At 35.8% G+C, this 23,463-nt stretch overlaps 1 protein-coding gene across 1 annotated transcript; it reads right to left on the bottom strand.

Moving 5' to 3' along the window:
- Positions 1-240: 240 nt before the first annotated feature.
- On the bottom strand, positions 241-23,439 carry LOC129264231 (small ribosomal subunit protein uS10m-like). Its single transcript, XM_064102617.1, has 8 exons — positions 23,351-23,439; positions 15,724-15,791; positions 15,363-15,421; positions 14,398-14,492; positions 13,595-13,731; positions 4,706-4,814; positions 3,973-4,062; positions 241-2,089 (listed from the first exon to the last, which is right to left on the bottom strand). Exons 1-8 carry the CDS (start codon positions 23,414-23,416, stop codon positions 1,958-1,960), a joined length of 756 nt encoding a protein of 251 aa, XP_063958687.1. The 5' UTR covers positions 23,417-23,439; the 3' UTR covers positions 241-1,957.
- Between the last annotated feature and the right edge of the window lie 24 nt (positions 23,440-23,463).

Genomic DNA, 23,463 nt, shown 5'->3' with positions numbered 1-23,463 from the left:
GAAATCTTGCACCATGATTAGAATATTCGCTATTTGTGTTGTACAACGCCTCAGAAGTTAGTGTTAGCATGGACCTATCACAGGTCCATGGTGTTAGTTAGGTCCATGGTCATACAGTGTTTTCCAAATAAACTTTTCAGCTTTTCAATACATACAAGCCATCATGATAAGTAATGCAAGATCATACCTCAAATATTTAAAATTACCTGAATGAAATAACCAAAACCATAGAAAAAGCAATGTTTTTCACCTTATAAATAAGGCTTGGTTTTTTAATAATTGTGAAATTTATCATACATCAATGATCATGAATTCGCAGCGTGATGGACAACGAGCACATGATTTACATCACAATGCCAACCAAGTTTATGATCAATCATCCATCAGCCATTATCGAGTTAAACACAGGTAAACTTGCTTTAATAAGTTGACCTGGGGGCATTTCACAAAGATTTAAGTATGACTTAGAATCGCACTTAAATGCCGAGTTGCGTGCAGTATAAAAGGCACTAAAGGTCAGATCATGCAAAGAGGATGCACACTACTGCGTATAGATCAATAAGATTGTGCGTTGCATATCATGTACGCGTTGGCATTAAAGTGCGACTTAAGTCATACTTTAATCTTTGTGAAACACCCCCCAAATTGAAACAATAATTTAGACCAGGGCCCTGTAACACAAATCTTAGCAATTGATCATGGAGCTGAGTTCTATGATTGATTGCATTATTTTGTACAACCAGAATAGATAATCAATATCTGGGGCCCGTAACACAAAGCTTAGCGATGATCGTAGAACATTTTTCTACGATTGATTGCATTGACTACAATGTACAATCAATCCTGAAAATCAAGCATACGATTAATCGCTAACCTATGTGTTACGAGATCCTGAAATTTTATGTTAAGAGGCTCAGGATCCCATAACACAAAGTTTAGCGATTAATCCCATGCCTGATTTATGATTATTTGTATGCAGTAGCCGATGCAATCAATCTTTGAAACAATGTTCTATGATGATTGCTTAAGCTTTGTGTTACATGTTCCAGGATATGCAAAACATGTGTCATATGCTTCTACCAAGTCAAATTTGTCAAACTCAAACTTATTTCTGTGGTACCAAATGCTTTGACAAAGTTACCTGTACATACGGCTCCTCGTTTGGGGTACCCCACAGTAAAGAATGTTTCCTCCCAACACCAAAGCAAGAAACTTTTTTCATAATGGTACAAACCGTTGTATCTTCAAAATTTTTCAAAGTGCTTTTTACTTTCTCATGTACTTATAGTAATGAAGTACTAATTTTATCATTCTAATTGGAATTTTAATATGAAGAGACTTCACCTGGATCCATCTTAAAGAACAGAAGGCACTCTGACCTACTGCAGGGGAGCATCCCATGAAACAGAGTAATTTTTCACCGACATATTTTATATAATTTGGTAAGCCCTCCCCCTTCAAAACCGTTCCACATGTTGCTTAAAAAACATATTCATATAAGGGAATTGATATGACATACTGGTCAAATGATTGCCTCAGTCAAAGAATATTTTCCAAATCATCGCATGCATTTTGCACGTGCTATAGACATCTTCAAAGTTCAATATTTTGCTTTAAGCCAAACACATTTCCATGATCGAAAGAAATTAGACTTAGATAATCTTTGTCAATAATAATGAAATTCATCAATATTCTAATTACTGAGTTACATATGTCTCTCGTCTTCTAGCAAATCCCAAGCCACAACTGGGCATAGTGGTGTGCACAGGTATTCTTGTAAGTTACAAATTGGTAGAGAGGTTCGAGCATTGGTCAAATCTTTCGGTTGGTGACGTACATGTAAATAACCACATCTGATTGATACATGTCTGTAAATCTCAATTACACACGAATACATAGCACCCATATGTGATGGTTCTGCAACAAGACTAGAATTTCAATTCAGAGACGGTGAGTATCATGATGTCTTGTCTTGCGATTCATCTTCTGATTCTGATGAGGATGAGGAGGAAGATGATGTCACCTCAAGATCTTCTTCCAATTCCTCGGGAGGAGACTGCAGATGAGCAGGTAACTTCTCGATTGAACACTGGAAAGAGAAACACGAGAGAATAATTATATAACATTGACTGGCCTTGAGGGGAACATCAAATATGTCGCCCGCAACAGAATCATATTGGCCCGAGTCTTTAGACGAGGGCAATATGGTTCTGCATTTCATAATTATCCAACTCGTCAAAGCAAAAACTTACACATTCCTCTTTGCCATTCAACATTACTCTATAATTCTTTATCTTCTGTTGGGGTACGCGAATGGAATAATCTAAATTTCGATATAAGATCCAGTACTACGATAAATCGATTTAAGTGTCTGTATAAGAAACTTATATTTAGTAAAATGTTTTCCATGGCTGAGTAGGATACTTATCTATTTCATCTTCTAAAGTTTTTTGTTATTTTTATTTTTTTTACTTGCATGTATCACTCTCTTTACTTTCCTATTTTTCTCTATGATCTCGAGCTATGTGTTTGCTGTGTATGGATTGATGCGTGGATGTACATGTATTAGGATGGGTATGTACGTGAGTGTATGGGTGCATGGGTGTGTGTATGTGTACAGACTAATATTTTACATGTATTTTTATGTAGGGCCCAGTTTACAAGCAGTTTTGTTTCTTTTGGGTCCTGGCCATTTTTGAATTGTTATCTTGTTTGTCAATGATTGATTTGTATGATACTTATTTTATGATGTTCATGTACTATGTTGATTTTAAATGGTCAAATAAATGAAATGAATGAAAAAATGAAATGAATGAAAGGGCAACATATTTGATGTTTCCCGAAAGAAGAGCCAGTCAATATTATTATTATTACCTAAGGTTTTACAATGTGTAATTCAAGCTACTATTTGGGACAATTTATATGCCTGTTTGCTCATCACTATTTCTGATTTCAGGTTATTCACGACCTTAGCGAAGTAACCCTTAATAAGCAATTGTGACGTAATTGTTACATTGCAGTCGCGCATCATGCATGGTGCGCACATACACTCAACGCGTAGAAATCTTGCGCTTGGGTTATGTTTGTGTATGCACTGGCCGCGCCGCGCATTATCTACAATGCGTTTGTTCATAAACTGGTTCCAGCCAGATTTCTCAAATACTGAAACTAGCGATCAAAATTGGCTCCTACTGCGCAAGCACACTAGCAGAAATATGGCCAATATTGCCCTCTGTTTTGTACAGGATTCCTATGGGCAAAGCCAGGGGAGAGCAAAATGGCAAATGTTTACCTCGTCGGTCTCGGATTGAAATTAGCGAGCGAAATATGACTTTTATTTATCTGCTAAAATACCTTGTATAGGTAATAATGAATGATAATATGAATGGTGGACTAGAAAAACTGATAGTGATGATGATAATGATGATGTCGATAATGATATTGATGATGATGATGACGATAATGATGATGATGTCAATAATGATATTGATGATGATGATGACGATAATGATGATGATGTCGATAATGATATTGATAATGATGATGATGTCGATAATGATAATGATGATGGTGATGATGATGAGGGTGATGACAATGATGATCAAATAGGTGATGATGATGATTACATTGATAATGGTGATGATATTGATATACACTGTATTTACTGAATATGAAGTTCCCTTTTTATGAAAGATTCATCAATAACTCACACAAACACATAATTAACCAATACCTTTCTAAATATTGATTAACATCTGTCATAAGTGTTATTTTGATACATAGACTGAAATTTCACACTGGTATAGAAATATAAAAAATAGAAGAAAAAATTCCCTCTTAATAGTTAATTGTATTCCCTTATAGAATTCTGGACGTTAATTTTTGTTTTATAAAACTCTTGTATGATACAATACATGCCACCTTTTGTGACCGGCAAAATATAATCAAAGAATACAAACTTTAACACTTTACCTTCTGAACTTGCATTGCAACACCTTCAGGTAAATTTCTTTGAATATACTCTAAGAACACACTAGCTGTGGAACCTGTTAAATGCTTCAGCTGAGAGAAAATAAAAATATAAAGAAAATGCAAAAAGAAACATATAATAGGAATCACCAATCAAATTAAAACTTTTTTTTTAAATTACATTTATTTCCTCATTATGATCTCAACTATCACCACTGTCACAAACATCCTCATCACCATTTTCATCATTATTGACCATCATCTTTACCACCATCATCATCATCGCCATCATCATCATCACCAACGCCAACATCATCACCATCATCATCATCACCAACACCAACATCATCTTTATCACCATCATTATAATAATTTTCATCCCCATTATCATCCTCACCACCATCATAATTTCTTTTCTCTTCATATCATTTTTACTATCACCACCATCACAATCACCATTATCACTATCCTCTTTCTCCTCCTCCTCTCCCTCATCACCACCACCATCATTTCCATTATCATCATCGTCTTCACCACCATCATTATAATTGTAATCATAATCATCATCACCACCATCAAACCATTCATCACTGTCATTACTTTCACCATCTCAATTATCATAATATGTTAAAAACTGTAAATTGTTTATAATAAAAAGGCCAGAAATCATTATTTTACACCCCCCCAAAAAATATCTCCATCATCATCACTTCAAGTGGTAAATTAGTGTACTTACTTTAATCACTCTGTAGTACGTTCTCATCTCGTACTGTACCCTGTGCTTCTTGTACACATGTCTTGACTTCAGTAGAGTTAGTCTCCTAATGTTTCTGAATGGTTTAGCTCTAATGAAAAGAGAATGAATAGAGTGTTACTATGTTATTACATGACAAGTCCTGGGTCTGTTTCATCACACATGTAATCATAACAAATTTGAAATTACAGTAAAAAGTTACTGAAATCCTCCATTCTGATTGGCTAATGGCAAATTTATAATAGAAATTATGCATTTGTTTTTACAACAAGTCTTTATAAAACTGAATGGAGGCCTTAAATTTTGATACATGGGAAGCAAGGCCGCTTTTCAAAAGGGTTCATTTCTATATAACATCCGACATTAAGTAATAAAGGAGATGGGAAACCAGTTACAGTAATAACAATTTTATTACACCAACATTAGGGCAAACCTCATTTATCGTGCGCGGCCATCGTAAGGGCCGATAAGACATCATCCCTCGCAGAGGGCGACATTTCACAAGACACATCAAATACAATAACATATTGGCGCAACCACTTTTCTATATCTTTCAATAGGAATAAGTCGACCTCCAACCAATTGGCTTAGGGGACAATTACTTTCTAAACAACAAAATCAATTCACTCCTTAAAAAGGTAAAACAAAACTATATCTGTAAATTCTGTGGATTCCGGAAAACATACCGGTAGACCTGCAAGAAAGGTATCACATATTAATCAAAGTAAGTTAACAAATCAGTATCAATACAAAGCATTGGCCATTCCCATGGTTACTACATGAAACTGATTAAAAAGCATTATAACTTTAGACTTTATACAACAAGCGTAAATAAATAAATAACCAACATCTTATCTACCCTTCTATCTGTAGGCAATACACATAAATACATAACCAACATCTCATCTACCCTTCTACCTGTGGGCAAAACACATACCAATAGTCCATCAACAGGACCTATATCAAACCAACTAAAAAGGGGGAAACAATAATAGCCGTCAAGACATCTCCATATATGCTAAAAAGGTTAAAAGCTGTAAAACAGTCAAATTCATGTAGCAACATCAATATTGTCAACACACGCTATACAACAGTCGGTTAAAGCAGGACTAAGGACAAAAGCTAAAAAGGCATCACTAGATAAATGCATCCATAAACACAATCATTGTGGATACTTGCAAATGCTACAAAACTAAAAGAGCATAGCAATACACAATACATTCAATAAGTACAATCATTGTGAACACTTATGAACCCATGCACCAATAGATACATAAATGTGCAAATACTGAAAAATGTAAAATGCAACTTACATTCTATTTGTTTCTGATGCGAAATAGAATGCAAATGAATAACATCACTGCCTCGCATACTGAAGACAAACAATCCTATCACAGTTAGCACATAAACAATCTAATGATATATTTTCCAACTGTAAAAACATTTAAGAATACCGGCCCACAAATCCTGCTCAGCAAAAGGCAGTCTTTGCACATACTAGTATTAGCAAACATTAAACAGAATGTAAAAAATAGGCGAAGGGTCACATAAAGCAAATAAAAACTGGGGTAGGTAAAAAAAACAAAAAACATGAAAGTGTACAAATTGTTCCAGTAATAAAAAATTAGTGAAGGTACAATGGGCACTATCCAGCCTCCACATCTCAGCTATAAAAAGCGCAATGTCTAAAGGCGAACCAACAAAACATGCCAAACTAAGAGCAGATTACCAAACTACCACAAACTATGGAAAGTAAAAGATGTATTTATGAATTGCCAAAAAATTGCTAACCTAAAATAGCTGATAAAAAGGGGCATTCAGGCTCCCACTATACATCCGGATACTAATATCTCAACGTTTAATAAAAACCAGTATAACATACATACATGTAATTAAAAAAAAACAATTATAAATATTGGGTTACCAACTCACCTTGCACTGAGATGGAAATTACCAAAATAAACATGTAATCAATAACTTGTAGTCATTAATAATGTATACGTAAAAGGGAACAATTTATGTAACACCTAAAAAACTGTATGGTACCTAATATAACCAAAGGGATACAATTTATTTAGCAATAACCAAAACAATAATAATATGGTCCACTGTTACATTATATACAAATATCAGCAAAGGCTGAAATTATACGAATCAAAAACATGCACAAATCACATCACAAAAAAGGCAAAAAGACAAAAGTGTAACAGGAAAAGAAGAAAACAGAGAAGACTGGAGTATATACTGTCCATATCAGTATGATGAGCATAAGGATACCAGTTCATATACTGTCATGAATGAGTCCTCTGTATTTAAGTCCATAGATAGGTGTCACTCACAGAATGCGATGGAACATTAAACAAAGTCTTTGCCCATCGACGTTCCTGAAAGGGCCTCTTGAAGAAGGGTCATATCAGTCGGCAATCTAGTAAGGGGTCCTGCGTGATTTAAAGTCAATATCCGGAGGACGACCTGGGGGGAGTCCAATGTGTTCTCCAACAGGGTGACATGGCCGACTCTGTAAAGTCATCATGAGGGCAAAAGTGAACGGCACAACGGTGTCTGGCCACCTGAACTGAGGATCCAACATCTTGCAGCACCAGGGATCACTGGTAGGACCTGAAGCATCACCTGGGATATCACCAGGAGAATCCGGGGGTCGACCAGGAGGGTCATTGATACGTAGGATACAAGGATGAGGAGCCATATGATGATGCTCGGCGACGGTGATGTTGTGTATGAGAGCACAAGAACCCTTGACCACAGGTGTTGAAAGAGGAAGGGTATTCAGGTGGCACCAACTGTCATCATACAATGTAGGATCCAATGACCGACTACGATCCGGTTGAGATACAGAAACATCAGATGAGTCATGGACTGCACAGTTTATATGGTATAAAGAGTCATGATCAAGAGCCGATGGCTGTTGAGGTGTTATAAGCTCACTGGTGGGCTCCACGGCTATAGGATGTCGGTCTGAGTCAACAACAGGTTCGATGTCTCTAACGACTTCACTTGTAGATGACTGGTCTGCAACAGCAGGATGGGCTCGTTCACAATTACAGGAGTCCGGAGTTGAAACAAGGTAAGATTGGTCAACGCCATCGGACGTAGAGTCAGGTAAGCCAGCAGCAAGCGCATCGGAAAGAGAGATAGCTGAAGGACCGTATGGATACGATGGTCCATCACCGAATGATACTACAAGCTTAGCCGGTCGGAGAAATACATCATGTAATTCCATGAATGGAATTCCAGCCTGTACAGCAACATCCAAAGACTCTACCACTAATCCTTTGAAAAGAAACTGTCTGTTGTCCCTTGTGAATGTGAGACAGGTCTCACCTACAATCGTAAGAGGGGAGGAATTGTCAGTAGGTTGAACTGATCGGGAAGTGGCGGTTATCACAGCCCCAAGATCTTGAACCGTAGAATGTAAAATCAAATTCTCCGTAGACCCACTGACAATGCTGACACGGACACACTGATCACCATGGAAAAGTTCCACAAACGGAGTCACGGGGGCCTGATTAGGCACAACGACTGAACTAGCCACAGACCTATGTGGCATAATGTGAGGAACTTGGACCTCATCTGACTCTGATGAAAGTCCATTGCACCAGTGAGGGTCTCCCTGAAAGGCTGACTCTGACTTCGAGTCATCGAAGCAACCAAGATGTAAATTAGGATCTACAGAGGAAGGATCCACGGCATACGATGAACAGTCAACATCTTCAGAAGGAATACAGCCTGGAACACGATCATAACCAGGGTCATGATCTACAATCAACTCATCGCAGGTATCACTACAAGTCTGGAAATTGGTGTAGCCGAGAATGCTAGCGGCCTTGCGAGCTCGAGTAATCATGCGCCTTTCATGGTCGGGCAAGAATGGACAGTCACCAATATGGTGGCGGTAACAATGCCGACTAGCATTAAGACAAAGTGGGCACACAACTTGGTTAACGTTAGGCCTATGATGAACTAAGGCGGGCCTAGGACTAGTCTGAATCGATGTAGGTGTCATGCTATAACTATCGGTAGCCTGGATATGTTCAGGACTCGACGTATACCGATGGCAAGGTACAACACACTGGACATCACACTTGTGGTCATCATTCATGTCATAATAGGCAGATCTATCACACATCTCTTTACTAGACCTACTACCGATATCATCTTCTCTCGACTCATGATCATCGGACAAGGCTCGATCGTTAAGCTTATGGCTAGTTAAGTGTACGTGTAAAACTCTAATCTGATTCTGAGGATATGATTGGCAATGTAGATCAAAGCATGACTTTCGTCTGGAATCATCCAACTTATATCTAACTTGACCACAATGAAAACTGTCATAATCTTCTGGTTCATTCTCATCAACATAATCATCTTCTGGGTCATTCTCATATTCATAATCATCTTCTGATTCATTCTCAACCTCATAATCAACTTCCGATTCTGGTTCATTCTCATCACCATAATCATCTTCTAGTTCATTCTCCACTTCACAATCACCGTCTGGTTTATTCTCATTATCACAATCATGACCATTATAACCGGACCTGTCACCGACAGGTACATCTTCCACACAATTAAATCTACTAATTGTACGTGTACTATGTCTGATTTCTTGATTTACTGTGTAATTTCTTGATTTACTGATTGTGTAATTACTTGATTCACTAATTGCATGACTAGAAAAGTTAGAAAAGTCTGACAGAAAAGTACAAGAACCAACTTGACTGGGGCGGCCTCGCTCTCGGGCCTGGGGGCGAGGTCTTGACCTCGGTGAGGGAACAGCCATTCAAAGGACTGTGTGTGGGACTACGGCACTGAGGTAGTAAAAAATCGTTACACCTATCACGACACATTTTTGCCGACCAACTGGTTGCTCGGGATAGCATGAATCCCATTGGTGTGCGGAGCAGGCAAGGTTCAAATCCCAGCTGTCACCACGACATTAAGTAATAAAGGAGATGGGAAACCAGTTACAGTAATAACAATTTTATTACACCAACATTAGGGCAAACCTCATTTATCGTGCGCGGCCATCGTAAGGGCCGATAAGACATCATCCCTCGCAGAGGGCGACATTTCACAAGACACATCAAATACAATAACATATTGGCGATCACTAATAGGGAAAATGTAAAGGGCACAACAAATATCCAAGTTGAATGATGGGGGTATGGATGCAATCAATTTCATATGCAAGACCATGGCAATCAATGTCCTTGGATTAATTTTAGGTCTACAATTTAAGGCCTGCAAGTCTACCACATGTACATTATTTACAACTACTATACATTGCGTCCCCCCAAAAAAGAAAACCCGTTTTCAGTGATAGATTTCATAATTATCAAACATGTACATATTCAATACTAAGAGTGAAATCTCATCTTTTGAGACCACCAGCTTAGCAAATCATTCACGCATGACAGATTACAAACAATAGATATTGAGGCCTATCAGATTTGCGCAGAAATTCAATTGTTAATCTGAATTGACTCTCATTTTAGGAATCAGTGAGAGAAATTTAACAAAGAGTACAAACGAAATGCTACTGGGCCAATTGTTGAATAAGCACGGTTGTCGTATCACGAACCAATCTTGTCCAATTGTTCTGCACAACCTGATTTTGACATTAAAGATGTGGGAATCTTGGTTTCCTTTTTTCTGGGACGCACTGTATTTTAAGTAAAGATATGCACAACACAGAAAACTTGACACTTCCTGAACACATATATATATATAAATAATAATAATAGCCAATTTTTATAAAGCTTTTTCCCAGAATGGCTCAAAGCGCGTGACAGCATATTATTACCCTGGTCATTGGATTCATTTCAATCCTGCACAAAAAGTGCACAATTTCCACTCCCTGGGGAGCATTCCTTGCAGCCTCATTATGGCGCTGGCAAAATCAAACATACAATATCTTTCACATCCTACCGGGTACCAATTTAGCACCTGGGTCAAGAGTGGCAAAGTGTGGATTAACGCCTTGCCAAAGGACGCTAGACTGTGGTGGGATTCGAACACACGACCCTCTGTTTACAATGTGAGAGTCAGAACCACTACACCACGGCTCTTCTATAAACATAAAAAGCTACTTATGACCAGGATGTAACATTTTGTTAATAAACCTCTCATGACAAGGATTTATTATTTGGTTAATTTAAGCATGTTTCTGTCGTTTGTTAATCTCTGATCATTTTATTGATTGATTTATGTTCCTGTTTCATTCAACATATATAAGACCAGCAAGAGAGCTTTCGATGAAAATTACATCTGTAATTACTGAATCACATTTACTAGGTGCTGAATAACAATGCAGGGTGGAGGGAAATATACCACTTCACTAAACTACTCACACTAAAATATCCACACAAAAGAAAGAAAGAAAAAAAAGAGAAAAACAGGTGGAATGCCTCTGGCGGTCTCACCTGCTTCACGCGATTCAATATAGCAGCAGTGCTGACTTTGAAAACTACTATAACTCGCACAAGATGTTCAGTGATACTTGGTTTCTCTTATGTCCACGTTTTATGAACTAGACCAATACACTTACAGAGATATGATGGTAATTCAACAAATACCCCAAACATGGCCAAAGTTCATTGACCTCACATGACCTTTGACCTTGAACATGTGACCTAAAACTTGCACAGGATGTTCAGTGATACTTGATTACTCTTATGTCCAAGTTTCATGAGTCAGATCCATAAACTTTCAAAGTTATGATGGTAATTCAACAGATACCCCCATTATGGCCAAAGTTCATTGACCTTTGACCTTAATCATGTGACCTGAAACTTGCACAGGATGTTCAGTGATACTTGATTAACCTTATGGCCAAGTTTCATGAACTAGGTCCATATACTTTCTAAGTTATGCTGTCATTTCAAAAACTTAACCTTCGGTTAAGATTTGGTGTTGACGCCGCCGCCACCGCCGCCGTCGGAAAAGCGGCGCCTATAGTCTCACTTTGCTATGCAGGTGACACAAAAACTAGAAATTTGACGTGTCCAAAGGACACAGATGCCCCCGCTTAACGCAATCAGAAATTCATTCAATATGATTGAACTTAATATTGTGCAGAATCCCATATGCATATATATAATGAACAAATTTAGACCTTTGAACCAACTCGCATATATAATGAGCTGTGACCTTTGACCTGCGGATTCGAAATTTGAACTTTGCCTGTATTTTGGAGTCATCTGCCTACACACGCAATTTTTTTTTAATCTGTTGAATATTTCATAAGTTATCATGCGGAAACCAACTTGCATATTTAATGAGCTGTGACCTTTGACTTCTGACCTGCAGACTCTGAAATCCAACTTAGCCTGTATTTTGGTGTCATCTACCTACACACCAAAATTTTTTTTAATCCATTAAATATTTTTTGAGTTATTGCGCAGAAACCAACTCGCATATTTAATGAGCTGTGACCTTTGATCTGCGAACTCCGAATTGAACTTAGCCTGTATTTTGGTGTCATCTACCTACACTCCAAGAATTTTTTAAATCCATTAATACATTTTTTGTGTTATTGCGCAGAAACCAACTCGCATATTCAATGAGCTGTGACCTTTGATCTGCGAACTCCGAATTCGAACTCAGCCTGTATTTTGGTGTCATCTACCTACACACCAAGAAGTTTTAAAATCCATTAAATATTTTTCGAGTTATTTTGCGGAAACCAACTCCTTTGACCTGCGGACTCCGAATTTGAACTTAGCCTGTATTTTGGTGTCATCTACCTACACACCAAAAAGTTTTAAAATCCATTAAATATTTTTTGAGTTATTGTGCGGAAACCAACTTGCATATTTAATGAGCTGTGACCTTTGACCTGCGGACTCCAAATTCAAACTTAGCCTGTATTTTGGTGTCATCTACCTACAAACAAAAATTTTTTTTAATCCATTAAATAATTTTCAAGTTATTATGCGGAAACCAACTCGCAAATTTAATGAGCTGTGACCTTTGACCTGCAGACTCCGAATTCGAACTTAGCCTGTATTTTGGTGTCATCTACCTACACACCAAGAAGTTTTAAAATCCATTAAATATTTTTCGAGTTATTTTGCGGAAACCAACTCCTTTGACCTGCGGACTCCGAATTTGAACTTAGCCTGTATTTTGGTGTCATCTACCTACACACCAAAAAGTTTTAAAATCCATTAAATATTTTTTGAGTTATTGTGCGGAAACCAACTCGCATATTTAATGAGCTGTGACCTTTGACCTGCGGACTCCGATTTCGAACTCAGCCTGTATTTTGGTGTCATCTACCTACACACCAAGAAGTTTTAAAATCCATAGAATATTTTTCGAGATATTGTGTGGAAACCAACTCGCATATTTAATGAGCTGTGACCTTTGACCTGCGGACTCCAAATTCAAACTTAGCCTGTATTTTGGTGTCATCAACCTACAAACAAATTTTTTTTTTAATCCATTAAATAATTTTCAAGTTATTGTGCGGAAACCAACTCGCAAATTTAATGAGCTGTGACCTTTGACCTGCAGACTCCGAACTTAGCCTGTATTTTGGTGTCATCTACCTACAAACCAAAAAGTTTTAAAATCCATTAAATATTTTTTGAGTTATTGTGCGGAAACCAAGTGGGGGGACGGACGGACGGAAAGGGGCAACGCTTAATGCCCCCTACGGACTTCGTCTGCGGGGGCATAAAAAACCCAAAAGCAAACAATCAAATGCCAAATCTATAAAATATAAAAACCCAATAAATGTTGAGGTCCTAGGGACACAAACTTTCATTCTTTTCTAATTTCATTTTATCTGGGCTGGTTTACAAAAGGGAAAATTATGGTAGAGTCCTAAAATAACATCTTACTTACATGCTTTCTATCTGGATATCCAGTTCAGTGGCAGCAAGATTTACATACTTAGTGTAGCTGTCCAGAACAGCATCATCATGACCTTTGACCTTGAGTTCAATCCATTTATACAGCTTGTCTGGTTCATCCTCATTAGTCTGAAAATCATTAAAATCAGAACGCACAAAGGCGATGGAGATACATACGAGAAGTTATGAAAATATATCAAGTCTGGAGAGAAGAATAAAAAAAGGTGAATTGAGAAAAAAAATGACTTTCACCTGTCTGCTGTTTAAGCTGTGTGTCAAGCCTACAGTTTGTCAACTAAAAAATGTGATGATTCTCTTAAAACTACAATGTATATGATAACATTGCATTTTTTTCAGAAGTTAACATGATAATTGCTTCATAAACATTTTTAATATCTAGTCCAATATCAATTTTATTGACATTTCCTGCAACTCATGTAGGATTATGGCTTCATGGACATCTGGATTCATTAATTTCATTCATGCCTTACTTTGGCACAAATAAAATTTTGCTTCACGACAAAGAATACCACATAATTATCCAAGTGTAAACATATACCACATAATTATCCAAGTGTAAACATATACCACATCAAAATGGTATAAAATTATTCTAGAGAAGATACTGTAATATGATAGTTGGATGTTGTGGACAATTTTTTAGGAGTAAAATTCTCTCTGACTCACTCAGTAATTCCATGGTGATAAATTTTCTCTGGCAAAAAAATAAAAATAACTGAAAAAAATTATTTCAACAACTCATTTTTATTTTGGAACATTGATCCAATTTCATACCTGTACTTGTTGTGTATGCTGACTTGATGTTGTGTATGGTGAACTACTCAGTCTTACACATTGCGCAACAAGTGTTGGTTTTGGTAGTGTTGAGCCTGGCAAAAAGAGGAATAGATGAATACAAACAAAATCAACTCAATACAGTGTTAATCAAAACAATCAAATACATGAATTACATTAATTCATAAATTGTAGAAGCCTATTGCTGTTTTGACAGCACAAAAGGGAATATTGTAACCTATAATTCCATCTTTATTCCTTTTAATGTACCACACCACATTAAACCACATTACAATTTAAAAAAAAAACCCTCAAAATTTGCCAAATTAGATCACATTTTTTGTTGGGGTGACCCAACTTAACAAGCATACTGCTTTCATGGGCATCCAATTTTCCTGATATATATATACATATAATGAACTGTTGTGTATTTTTTCAAAGTATGTATATGATACGTCATATGTACAATGTCTCATTTTTATACTTTGTAATGTTTGTTTGTATATTCTTGACTTTGTATATTATTAATGGAAAATAAATGAAATCAATCAATCAATCAACATTAACCTCATCACGCATCTTAATTTTTTAAATAAGCATATGGCATTAAAAAAACACTCTGATTAACAATATAAATTCTAGTTTGAAATCTCACTTCTAATCTCTAATTGCAACAATCATATACATGGACTTCCATTGGTTGAATAAAACATTGAATATATCTGGGGGCAACCCGTTTCATAAAGCTGATCGTAAGTTAAGAGCGACTGGTAATCCTTTCTTACGCGCCAACCCATCACCAACGAACATTTTGGTGTACACCTTTTACCACAAGAAAGGAACACCGGTTGTTCTTAAACTCGCTCTTAACTTATGAATAGCTTTATGAAACAGAAAAGTAAATTTTCAAATGCAACATAATTCACAAAGAATGAAATCTAGCGTATCAAGTTAATTAAAGTTACCTGTAGGATAACTAAACAAACACCTTCCCAGAGACAATCCATTCTTCAGATACACTAATCTGAAAAAGAAAGGGAACATATTATAAGAGTCCTAGTAGTGCACTCAATTGAATTGAACTGAAAAAGGCTTAACATGTTCCAGAGTGAGTTAAATGGCAGAAGTAAGTACAAATATGGTTCAAAGGGTAAATTATATATTGATGCCTATCTGAGAATTTTCAATTCAACTTTCAAGAAGAATTTTTACAAATGTTTTTGATAACACATATTCACAGACATGCTTTTCTAAAACTTAATGAATAGTCAATTGACACCAATTATACAATAAATGGTTTTGGATTGAAAAGAGTGCAATGCATACCTTGATAACTGTGAATGAAATCTGACCAAGTCTTGAGTTTGGGGGACTGTCTTCACTAGGGAGGCTTTCTGAAACAGGAAGAGATAGGCATTTATTTTTCACTCATAAAAAGCAATCAACATAGGAACATATAAACATATACAATACTTTACATAAACACACAGTAAAAATATAGTGAGCATGAGTGAGGGCAGTGGCAAGAAAGGACAAACCTTATAAACACCAAGCCAATTACTTAAAATGAAATAACATAGAAATTACACTAAAATTGAGACAACAAAAGCACAAAAAAAAACCCTAGACAAAACAAAACTATTACATATATGCCAACTCCACAAAAGTGTTCACAAAAAAAGGAACAGACAATAACTTAATCAGGTCCAACGAAGACTCGGGAAGTTCATGCCAAATTGATGCTCTTGGAGCACAAACTAAATCAGCCCCTACGGTGGTATGTCCAAAAGAATCCCTTCCCTAAAAGACTTCACCACGTCTTGAAGTACCAACAGATTTTAATAATGAACAAAGTAGAAAAGAAGAACTAGGAAATAGGAGGATTTTTTAATGGAATTTTTTTTCCTCAGGCTCAGCCGAGGCTTAAAATTAATGTTAGACCTAGAACTAACTTGAGGCTGAGTTGAGTAATAATAATGCCTCTTTGGAGGTCGGCTTGGCAATATGGACATGAAGTCATGATCATGGAAGTTGGAACTCCTTCCCTACTTTGATCTACAACTGAGCACTTATTCCATGAACAAGTCTAAGTTACAACTCAGATCTAGTTATAGACCAAAAGCTTCGGTCTCTGTTATGTTGGTTGTTCCGCTGAACTCCGTTGGCTCCACTCACCAAATACAGAGATCGAAGTTGTAGCTCGATCTGTACAGGGACTCAATGGCCATATGTTTATGTATTAAGTTCGGATCAACCAGGGAAGTGGGAGTTGCGCGACAGCCGAAGTAAGTCACTGTTTTTCCCCCTTTTAAGTTGATTTTTTCCCCGTTTTGGTGCATTTCAGGCCAAAACGTAATAATAATCTTTTTCTTCTTCTTCTTGTTCTTCCTCCGCTTTTATTGGAGATCAGCACCAAAATGCAGTATGACGTAATCCATCCATCCAGTACATTGCATTTGAAGATTAAATTACATAATCAATTCATTGAGGACAGGAAAGAGATACGTTTCTTATGAAGTTTATATAAAAATAACAGAGTATCTGTTACAAGCTGACAGCAAACTGAAGAGAGAGCTTGGTAAGAGTACCACTCTACTATAATTGTTTTTCTTGATGGGGTCATATAGGCATAATATTTCATCTTGCATATGCCTTCTTTTCAGTCTTGTAAGAAGGTCTTCTCTGTGAGATAAGAAATAGGCACAGGATCCAACAAAATGATCTGCATCTTCATCTTCCTTGTTACAAAGCTGGCACTTTATTTTGGTACAGTTCATTTTAAATATTTTTATGAAATAAAGACAAAAATCGATGAGCCCCGTCGGGGGGGGGGGGGGGGATTTTGCATTGTTAACCCCCTAATGGTGGCTGCACGATAGGGAGCCGTCTGTGTACGATATATGAGGAGAAATTAAAAAAAATATAAAAATGTTAAAAACTCCTAGAAACAGACGGCTGCCAGCTGTCTAATCTAGTTATTACTCTGACTGAGTCTAAAAAAGCCAAGAACTTTTACCCTTAAAAGGCTTAACTTAGTCTTAGTCAATTCGCATTATTGTGTCTGTGGTTTTCACATGCACTGGGAATTGTTCTATTTGTTTCTGAGAATCTCCAAAACAGTGGAGGGATCACCTAAGAGAGAGAGAGAGATGAAAATGCTACCTTATTAACCAATCAAATTGGGCTCCGTAACACAAAGCTTAGCGATGAATGGCAAATATGAAAGAATACTTCTGATTGGTTCCTGGTCAGTATTTTTAACCAAACGCGCGTGTAACATTGATCTTGATTGGTCAGTCCATTTAGCGATTGATCGCTAATCTTTGTGTTACGCACTTGTCCACTGCAACCAACCTGCCTGTGGGGAATCTACAATTAGGACTATGGTATGCCAATGCTGTACAGAGCACACACTTCAAAAATCATTAAAATATCACTTTTGTGACCAAAATTAATAATTTCCTTACAGTTGCAATTTATTTTGCATTAGTAACTTGGGAATAATTTTTGTATTCACCAGAGCGCTCAAAAACTTGAATTTTGGGCATATTTTTGTGTACGCCCTCTATTGGTGGAAAGTATGTATGGCAAGAAAATGTTCATTTTTCAATCTCTATTTTAAATTAAGAAAAAAATAATTTAAAGAATCAAATTTACTTAAGAGCCAAGTTGTATGATGAATAGGCATAATGGAAACTGTCAGTGTAAAAAAATCAAGCATTTGTCCCAAAGAAAAAGAGAAAATAAGCCAAACATTGCCACCCTTATTTTGCCACACATGGAGATACAACAGAGAACAAGGTTATAATATACACAACAAAAAAAGTAAGTCCCCCCTTGAACAAACATCAATAATTTCTGAACCAATGCGAGTTTTTGATATATTTTTACATGAGCGTGTAGGTAATTTTATAAGCTACCCTCTGAGTAAATGTCATGGACGTATTTTACGTCATGCTTCAGTGAGCACCGTCAGAAGGCAAAAATGTCACTTTTCAAAAGTCACAAGCCAAAAATCATGACTTTGATTCCATTTTATTGGAACTGATTCCGTATTCTCATCATGAAAAATAGTCAGAAGTCAAAAGGTACTATCTAAAAGACGATACATTTTTTGGGGCTAAATTTCACGGTTGAATAAACACAAGTCCAAATTTGCTATAATTTGATTTTTTACACATTTTCATCAATAAAAAGGATCGAATATGATGACAGTTATTTTTAGGAAGAGTATCTTCAACAATATTCATCGTTTCACGGTTCAATGAACATTTATTGAAAACAAAAAATACGATTTCCAAATATCATAGGCAAGTATTGTTTCATTTTGGTAACTGAAACTGATCTTTTATCAACTTTTTCGTTATGTTCATGACCAATTAACATGCTTCAATGATTCAAAGGCGTTTAATTAATCATTCACGCTTGAATGAACATGTGGAATGTGATTAGCTCTTTTTTACGTTATTGGAAAAGATGCAACTTGTAACTATGGATATCTGTCACAAACCTCCTTGCATGGTTCATTTGATTTGATTTTTATGAAAATCCCGATGTTTAATGCATCAGTGAGCACACAATATTCGAAAATTATGCAAATGAGAAGAAAGTTGAAGGCCTTGGCCCCATTCTGTGCCGTATCGAATTGTTATTTTGGTGTGCGCGCCTTTTGGATAGTGTTACTCTGAAGCCATGTGCGAAGTTTCATGAAATAACTGTTGGCAGAAGTAACAAAAACCGTCGATGAAACAAACCCCTTATTTCATATTTGTTAAAATTTTGACTTCCTCTCTCATAGACTTGTGTACATTATGGGTGCACATGTTTAAGAATAAGTAACCCCTTGTTCAATATGGTGGAACTTTTATTCAAGGCTGTCTTTAGCAATGTCATTTGGCAGTAATGTTTATCAACCTATGGGCAGAATTCTGTGCAAAAATGAAATCGATTTGTTTATTTACGGATGAGTGAGCACGCATCAAAGTGAGAAAATGGGAATTTCCAATGTCACAGACTCATTTTAAAGGGTAATAAGGTGAATATTGGGGGCAAATTCGGTTTCAAATGTGACTTTAATTGCTGCTGTTTTTATCATCCATCATTTCTATCACCACACACTTAACGAACTGAACATTTTCATGGTTGAGCGAGCACATTCGAAAACTTAGGAATGAATACTCTTTATACTGCATAAATGTATTCTTTGCCTAACAATTTCTCATGATCAGTTTAACTTATGGACAAATCAGTGGTGGATCCAGAATTTAAAAATGGGGGAGGGGCCTATAATCGGGGGAGCCACAAACATTTTCAAATTTTAATATGACCTATGTCCTATAAAAAGTTGTCGAGGATACTACCAAAACCCCCTACAGGGACCGGGGAACGGTTTTCAAAGTGTGGGGGAGGGGCTGAACCAAAGGGGGGGGGGGGGCTGACCATGCAAAAAGTCACAATCGTATGGTCATTTTTACATTTTTTTACATGATTTTGGAAAAAATATGCCCCCCCACCCCCGCTTCCGCAGCCCCTGCAATATTGTGCTCACTCAACCATGAACATACGATATCAAAATTGTGTGTGGATTGGCTAAATGATGGATAGCAAAACAGCATAACACCATAAAATTCACCTAAAAACAACTATTGCCCAACTTTGTATTTGCACAATCTGAAAAACGACTCTTGTGACTTTCAAAAATGGTCATTTTTAATTCAATCTTTAATTACTCATGCATGACTCAAGTGATCAATCTAATTTTTTTCCCAGGAGTTGCTTAATGAGTGTAGAAAACCACCTACGAAATATCATATCTCAAAATAACTCCGTTCAAAAGTTACAGCAATTTGATTTAGGGGGGACTTACTTTTTTTGTTGTGTATATATCATAACCTTGTTCATTGAATGAGTGGTGTTACGGAGCCCTGGCCTGGTCTCCCTTCCGAAGTGAAGTCTGCTCCTCAAATTAGGCACTTCAGGTGAAAATTAGGAAAGGCTGTTCCAGCATATTTGATAGACTCACAATGAGGCTCAATATCTACGATTCACAAAACTGTTTGAATTTTCAAATTCCGATATCTAGAAGTCAAGTTATTGTCATATTTGTGATGAAAAAACAGGGCTTTTTGTGGACAAAAGAAGACGAAATCTTATTATTCTCTTTGTTTTGGGCATGGCACATTTATAATACATAGCTTATGGGGAATTGTACAAGCTTTTTATTTAAATCTTAAAGTACTCAGATTGATTTGACATATTGGCATATGATTTCTTTGGTTCAAGGGCAACTACCCCTGGACGATAACCCCCCACCCCCACCCCCGGACAATTCCCCTCCCCCACCCCCCACCCTGGACAATTACCCCCCCCCCCCCCCCCCGGACAACTACACTGTAGTCTGTACCCCTATCCAAAAATCTACACCTAACCTAACCTAACCCTATTTCGGGGGTAATTGCCCTGTGGTAGATTTGTGCACAGGGTAAACATGACTTGATATTGATTTTCTTTGCTTGAACATTAGAAATTAAGTTTTCAATGAATATTATTTGTAATCAAAGAAAGCGAATTAAAATAATAATCTTAGGATTTCTATCAAAAAATAAAAACAGATTGATTTCAATTGTCTATTATCTCATTATTGTCTTGTTATTGTGGTCTCAATAAAATTGTTGATATTATTATTGTCTCATCATCGTTTCATTATTGTCCCAATTATTATTATAATTATAATAATTATTATTATCATGATGATTATTTTTGTTTCATTAATATTATTTTCTAAATAATTATTACAATTATAATTACTATCATCATAGTAATTATTGTTATAATTATTTCATAATAATAATTATTATTGAAATAATAATTATTATTGTCTCAATAATTATAAGGCCTTTAATTATTATTATGATTATTTTTATAATTATAATTATAATAATTTCTATAATAATAATCATCATTGATGACTTATCAATATTACTGTCTCAGTAATTATTACAAGTACAATTACTTTCATTATAATTGTTTTCATTATAATTGTTATCATAATTATTTTATGATAATTATTATTATTGTAATAATAGTTATTATTGTCTCAATAATTATAAGGCCTTTAATTAGAATTATGATTATTTTTATAATCATAATAATTTTTATAAAAATAATTATTGATGACCTTTCAATATTACTGTCTCAGTAATTATTACAATTATAATTACTTTCATTATAATTGTTATCATTATAATTATTTTATAATAATTATTGTTATTGTAATAATAGTTATTATTGTCTCAATAATTATAATAACTATAATTATAATTATTTCTACAATTATATTTATTTTAATTATAAATAAGTATTATTATCATAATGATTATTATTGTTATCTCATTAATATTATTGTCTCAGTAATTATTACAATTCAAATTACATCATTATAATTGTTATCATTACAATTATTTTACTATAATAATGATTACTGTAATAATTATTATTGTCAATAAATACTAGAATTGATGTCTCATTAACATTATCTCAATAAATCATTATAATTATAATTGTTATCATTATAATCATAATAATTATTATTGTAATAATAATTATTATAATTGTCTCAATATTTATTGTCTCATATTATTAATGTCTCATCATCACTGTTGCCTCATTATTGTCTTCTCTTATTTTTTCATATCTTCAAAATAATAATCAACACCATAACAAAGGTCCATAAATCAGATATCAAATTCATGAAACACATCTCATGTATGCAAACCTATTTCTAAATTAAATTCATGAAAGGAGCTTTCTGTGCCATTCAAAAATACGTCTTTCATTAACAATACCATATTCTAGACATTCAGACGCATTCCAAAAAAAAAATCACTTATCAAACAAAATTCTTGAAGTTTACTTGCAGTTTTGCTCTTAATACTTATTTCACACGAATTCTACAAAATTATTTTCAAAATAACAATTTGATTTTCATAATTAACAGAGCTCAAATCGTAATTTAAAAAAATATACAACGGCTGAAACATACTGTGTCTGAATACCAAGACTAATCTCAGGCCCAACGCAGTGGGGATGACGTCACTCACAGCTGTTCATATACGCTCAAAACAACCCTGTTCCATCGACCAATCGGCCGAGTCAGATTCACAAACACCTCATGACACTCAAAACTGAAGCTCATATCCGCAGGCTCTCTACGGACCAAATTTGATTAGAATTTAACAAAATGTTCTCAAATATACAATTTTATTACTGACCGAGTTTACAAGGGATCCGATGATTACAAGAAGGTGATTTCAAGCAAAGAAAAATACCTGAATATTATTATTAGGTCCTTCCCTCGCATGAAGGTAAGTGATACTCCGTCTTGTATATTTCCGATGTTTACCAAAGTCTGATGTACGAAGCATCCGCGGGAATTTTTGACCAATCAAAATCAGCGGAATAAAGCCTTTAAAGGAAGAAACTGACTCTGTCTTTTCGAGCAATGCCGAATGCAACTCCAGCGCTCGGCCAAAGTGCCGAGCGGAGCGAACTGTGTGTGTTAGATATGCGCTCGCCATTCACTGCAATGCAAAAATCTACGTCTAGCGCCGTGTCCGCGCGATCGCCCGCCCGGCTGAAGTGTCTACTCAAATCTCTCTTTTTTCTACATAAAATTCATGACCACCACTCCAACTTGATGCTGAATCTCAAATTTTCCGGACTGGGGATTGTTTTATTTGTTTCTGGGAATCTCCAAAACAGTGGAGGTATGTCGTGTTGTTGTATAATACTGACACCGATACAAGTACATGGGACAATGGCAATGCGACTACGGTAAAAAAAAAAAGATAGCTCAGTCAAAAATTCCTGATAAATCGTAACTAATAGGTAGTAAGAGTAATAAAAAAATACTATTTCTTTCTTGTATTAAAAAATATAAACCCATCTGACTCACAGAACTCCAAATCGTTGATAATGGACGTCTCAAAATTTGAACTATTTTACAAGTGGTAGTCGCCATCTTGAATTTGTGACTATTCAAAAAAAGATAATAAAATTATTCATTTT

This window comes from Lytechinus pictus, chromosome 7 (genome assembly GCF_037042905.1).
Source record: "Lytechinus pictus isolate F3 Inbred chromosome 7, Lp3.0, whole genome shotgun sequence".
In the NCBI taxonomy this organism is placed as follows: domain Eukaryota; kingdom Metazoa; phylum Echinodermata; class Echinoidea; order Temnopleuroida; family Toxopneustidae; genus Lytechinus; species Lytechinus pictus.
Note: the sequence above shows the minus strand (reverse complement) of the source record. Positions and strands in the feature narration are given on the sequence as shown.